At 37.4% G+C, this 6000-nt stretch overlaps 1 protein-coding gene across 1 annotated transcript in view; it reads right to left on the bottom strand.

The window, feature by feature from the left end:
* Window positions 1–501: 501 nt before the first annotated feature.
* The window catches only part of LOC126055864 (uncharacterized), a 46310-nt gene continuing 40811 nt past the window's right edge, over window positions 502–6000 (bottom strand). The window contains exons 2-3 of the mRNA XM_049846642.2: window positions 2000–2148; window positions 502–808 (exon numbers count right to left, since the gene is read on the bottom strand). Of these exons, the coding sequence (XP_049702599.1) occupies window positions 605–808; window positions 2000–2148 (353 nt within the window). The 3' untranslated portion in view covers window positions 502–604. The remainder of the gene's footprint in view (window positions 809–1999; window positions 2149–6000) is intronic.

Genomic DNA, 6000 nt, shown 5'->3' with positions numbered 1-6000 from the left:
AGTACTGTCTATTTTTACCGTTTAATGGACTTACAATTTACTTATGGATCGGGGAAATAAGTGTTCTATCTGCAATGTGTCATGACCTACATTTTTTCCTATACATTTTAATTGTTCGACTAAAGTGGCACCATTATTTTTAGATTAATGTTCTGAAGATGAATAGAATATAAATGAGGTTTTAATAAGGTTTTCTTTACTCTGAATGTTTTTCTCTTCTACCAAAACAACAAGAACGTTTTCCTCTCTAATTGTCTATGACGTAAGGTTTCTACTTTTACATTTTTCACATTCAACATTGAAATAAAAACCAAAAGAACACGACTCTACTCGGTTTACATAAAATTGGTCCGAATTTATTCATTTTGTTGTAAACGGAACTAATACATAATAATCAGAAGAACTCGTGTACTCTGAACATGAAAAATCATAGTTCTAGTTCTAGGAAAGGTCCGTGGTGAAGGACATTCTTACTAGTTATAGGCAGATCGTAGTATCATAGAATGTGAGTTGTTGGCATTCAATTTCACGAACTAAAACCTCCTTAGCCAGGCAAATACTCCCTTAAATTTTCAATTGGTTATTGGTCTACGCGTTCCGTGTTTCATACGAAGCGCGCGACGGCTACAGCTAGGAGGGAGATTCCTGCTTTGAGTTCGATGGAGGGGCCCTGGTGGGGGGCCGAGGAGTTGCCAGCGAGGATGAGGGCCCGAAGCCGCTGCCTCTCGCGGTATCTGGTGTCTTCTCCTGGCGGGTCCAGGCACTCGAACTCACAGCATCGTGCGCCGACGCGGAAGTTTTTGCAGAACTGTGGAAATGTGAACAAAATGTGTTAGGTAGCATATTGATAGGAATTCTTTACTGAAAAATGAGTTTGGTCTAGGGTCGTGTGGACTCCAAAATAGAGTTAATTCTTTGAATATCCAAGATGATAGGCAAGTGGGTGATGGGTATCGACGACTGTCAATACCTAGGTACTGTATGTAATAATGATGTCCAAATTCCTACCAGACACGAAAACATTGACATTTACAAAAGTTCACCAAATAATGTTATTAACCAGAAATACCCTTTACCTTTCAGAAAGGTATTATATCCGAATATTTATTTGAAACTTTCACAGCTTAATAACCAGGCATTTCGTGACGGCAATCAATTATGTGTTACCCACATGACCAGAGTTGGTTTCACGTAATGACTCATAGGTACTTATTAGTTATTCGAACCAGCAAGGGCAGATTCATGTCAATAACTGTACTGCGGATAATTGTGGGCTTGCTTGCATTTATTATTTAAAGAAATAGCCTTTGTACTTTCAGTTTCAGTAGACTGCAGTGAGTGGTCAAAGTGGAAGTAACTACATATACATCTCTCACCTCTTATACTGCTGCCACGTAAAAAATATAAGCATGTTTCAATACAAAAGATAGTTACACATTATGACGGATACATTTTATTGGACCTATTCTTGATTGCCTTGCTTGTAAGTCTTTACTAGGTTCCACTTGCAAGGCTTAAGTTGTATTTTCAGACTTATGTTGTGCCATTAGAAGTTTGACCTGTTTTTTAGAACAGTGTCAGAAATTTTTCAAATTCGATCTACAAAATTCTCACCACGATTACCACGACATAGGATTGATATCCAAATTACCGCTAGATACGATTGATATCCAACTAAGATTCAATCACGACTCAATTACGATTGAAGCATATGGGGCATTTTTTAATAAACGTTTTTATCCTTTTCTGTGATTCAATAGTTAATCATATTGTCTGCAATTAATTTACTATTGCAAAACAATTGTAGAGCAGACTACCCTGTAGGTAGACCAATCAATGGCAAACCAATGGGATGTAATTTGAAAACGATTGGTCTTATTTTAGTAGCAGAATGCTCGCTAAGGTTAAAACTGCTATTGAGATTCAATTGATATTCAATTGACACATTATTACATTAGGAGAATTGAGCCCAAGTAATGCCTCAAGGCTTGATACTCACATAAGGCGGATCACAGTAAATAGCCTTGCACCACATAGGCTCAGAGTGATAGCACACGCAGAGGGAACATACTCCCGGCCCCGGCACGTACAGCAGACCGTGGGGTACCGACTTCCCTTCCCAGTCGATGCATTCTTCTTCTACGCATGCTGAGGACAAAGAGTTTAACTAGAGGTGCTACTCTTGTATGTGAGACACTGATAATAATAGTGGGGGCTGTCGGAAAATTGTACTTTTTTTCTAATTACCTGTACCATGTCATACCATGTTATAAAGGGAGTGTATAAGGTTAGGACATAAGGGGGTATATAGGGGTAGTACATAAGGGGGTACAAAAGGGGAGTAGATAAGGGGGTATATATAGGTAGTTCATTAGGGATTGTGTAAGGGCAGTACATAAGGAGGTATATAAGGGCAGTACATAATTCGGTATATAGGGCCAGTACATAAGGCGGTATATAAGGGCAGTACATAAGGGGGTATATAAGGGTAGTAGATAAGCGAGTATATAAGGGCAGTACAGAAGGCGGTATATAAGGGCAGTACATAAGGCGGTATATAAGGGCAGTACATAAGGCGGTATATAAGGGCAGTACATAAGGGGGTATATAGGGCCAGTACATAAGGCGGTATATAAGGGCAGTACATAAGGGGGTATATAAGGGTAGTAGATAAGCGAGTATATAAGGGCAGTACATAAGGGAGTGTTTAAGGGCAGTACATAAGGGAGTGTTTAAGGGCAGTACATAAGGGGGTATATAAGGGCAGTACATAATTCGGTATATAGGGCCAGTACATAAGGCGGTATATAAGGGCAGTACATAAGGGGGTATATAGGTAGTAGATAAGCGAGTATATAAGGGCAGTACATAAGGCGGTATATAAGGGCAGTACATAAGGCGGTATATAAGGGCAGTACATTAGGGAGTGTATAAGGGCAGTACATAAGGCGGTATATAAGGGCAGTTTATAAGGCGGTATATAAGGGTACTACATAAGGCGGTATATAAGGGCAGTAGATAAGCGAGTAGTATATAAGGGCAGTACAGAAGGCGGTATATAAGGGTACTACATAAGGCGGTATATAAGGGCAGTAGATAAGCGAGTATATAAGGGCAGTACAGAAGGCGGTATATAAGGGCAGTTTATAAGGCGGTATATAAGGGTACTACATAAGGCGGTATATAAGGGCAGTACCTACATAAGGCGGTATATAATGGCAGTACATAAGGCGGTATACATACATATAAGGGCAGTACATAAGGGAGTGTTTAAGGGCAGTACATAAGGGAGTGTTTAAGGGCTGTACATAAGGGAGTGTTTAAGGGCAGTTCATAAGGGAGTGTTTAAGGGCAGTTTATAAGGGAGTGTATAAGGGCAGTACATACGGGGGTATATCGGGTGTGTCGTACCTAATAAACATGTAAATAATATTGAATTACCTACCTATGTGAATAGTTAAAACTATCTAATCTGGGAAAAAAACATAATTACCATTATTATTTTTCTACACAAAACAGGCCGCATATGATCAAAAACATCGATATAAGAATAAAATAATTGAATATCCGAACTGCTAACTAACCAGACTTCCTGGCTAACCAATGCTCTTACATTGAATCCGGCTGCAAATCGGATTCATCAAGCCATTAGGAGGAATCGATTCAATCGAGAGGTGCTAACATCTAGTCAACTTCTATTGCTAATGGTTTTCTTTAGATGGGTAGTGATAATAGTTTTTAAATTGTCACATATAGGTAGTAGAAGAGTTTATTTCGTTCCTTGAAAACTCTAATCAAGAATTACCTACTGGCCAAGTAAAAAATCTTCAGTGTTAGAGAGCCCCCATTTATCGAAGGAGGCTATAATATAATATTTGAAAAAGGAGTGAATCCGTTGGAAAAGTTAAAGATATTAGAGCCAATATTAGTAGCTAAGTTTTATATAGCATAGCAACTGACAAAGACCACCTATTATTTTAAAAATAATTTCTATTTCCATCAAGCTTCATAGTCGCGTGCACAAGACAAATCAAAGGTTGCATATTTTATCGATATCGATCAACACAACACTAAGTTTGTAGTCACGATTTTATTGCATTTACATTGACATTGGTTTGGCGTAAACATTGTGGAATTAACCTTCTCGTGTTGAACTGGGTTACTGGTTATTGCTAATGTGTGTTTGATTTGAAAACAATGAAAGTCGATGTTGTATGGGCAGCCGGGCAGCCCTAGTTTTTGTTCGTGACGTCACTAAAATTGCATGGTATTGAATATTCAAGGATATTGCTGCTATTGTGTTTTCTCATCAGCATTTTTTATACGAATTGTAGTTTTAGGTCGTGAAGCTTAGCGACATCCTTGGGCACCCGAATTTTACACTAGTGGATTTTATCATTCGTGTAATTTCACGTGGCAAAAACTCGCTAAAAAGTTGCTTTTGAAGCTAAAATTGATACTAAAAGAAATATTTTTCTTTTACCTACCTACATCTGTCGAAAATTAAAAGTTAACGAGTCAGATAGTGTATTTACCATTAAAAAGCCTTTCCGAAATCTGTTATAATTAGCCAAAGGGTTCAGATAGATACACAAAATATGTAGATGCGGTCTAGAAAACAACAAACCCTAATTTGATTACGGTCAGAGTTCAGAACCCTTTCGTCAGACCTTCGCAAATAAAACCTGATTACTAAATAAGTCCTTTGTTTTAGCGATTTTATTTTTGTACTAAACAGGACCGTATTCATAGTTAGGGTTAAAATTAAAAAAAAGGTTTTATATCGCTTTCTTTTTTTATTTCATAAGTCATGTATGGAACGCACCATAAGGTGGTCTAGGTGTCAATTTTCCCGCGCGAAAAGAGACTTCACGATTACACAGAAATATGAAATTCTCATTAAAACTTGACCAAAGACGAAAGAACATTAGAATGGTAGCCTATAAAAGCATAGTTATTTCTGCTGACTTAAATGAAGATAGCAGTAAAACTATTACTGCACGTCTGGAACTTGCCAGACATTTATTTTCTATTTCTGAGATAGTCCGATGACGGCCGAATTTTTATTTTCTCTCCCGCTTTGTTGAACTTGGCCTTTTCACAATTCTGGTAATTGTGAAAAGGCGACAGAGACCTTCAGACAAAATACAGCAAAAATACGCGATTCAAAATGCCTTATTTAGATGTGGTAAAAGAAAATATTTGGAAAACCAAACGATTACCGTATTGTGTATAACCGTAAACTCGTTTTTTATAGTAGGAATTATGGCGTGAAGTAAAGTTACCCTATAGCTTTCATTCCACTTGGCCATCCTAATAAATGGACTTGTTCTTCAGATAAACAATGTCTATAAAAAACTTTACTTCAATGTTACTAGGCCAATTTTAGCACAAGTTTTACCCAATTCCGTAACAACTAGGTACTGCCTCAAGTTTGTAGTAAAAATAAATAAGCTGTGTTCCTATACCTACGAAAATATGAATTGTAGATGTTCGCTCTTGAATAAAATTGTATTTTAAATCTCCCACGGGACGTCGTTGGGAGTTTTCAGAAACGTGTGTGCTACTAAAGAAATATGACTAAATAGGAACTAGGGAAATGAGGAGGTACGTCGAGCTATTGTAGGCTGCCTGTACAAAAAAGTCCAATTAAAACTTGTTTGTGCGGTTACTAGACTGTGATAAAGAGTTCGCTCGCAGGCAGAATAGACATTTCCTTTGCTTGTGGAACGTCTCGTTGTTTTCGCGCGCTAATCACCAGCGCTTTTTTCATCATGTCTGCTCGGGTTGCTTATGAATGCTTCAACTTATATATATTTGTACAGATTCATATTGGAAACAGTTAATGAGATTTAAATGTTCATAAAAGTTAGCATTACCTTTGTATATATAATTTATATATAGTTTTTTAAAATATTCTATTATATTTGTCTAATTTATGGTGTATATAAATAAATAATAGCATATGAATAGGGGAAAAAGGTCAAAAACAACTTGACG

The sequence above is a fragment of the Helicoverpa armigera genome, chromosome 17 (genome assembly GCF_030705265.1).
Source record: "Helicoverpa armigera isolate CAAS_96S chromosome 17, ASM3070526v1, whole genome shotgun sequence".
Classification (NCBI taxonomy): Eukaryota; Metazoa; Arthropoda; class Insecta; order Lepidoptera; family Noctuidae; genus Helicoverpa; species Helicoverpa armigera.
Note: the sequence above shows the minus strand (reverse complement) of the source record. Positions and strands in the feature narration are given on the sequence as shown.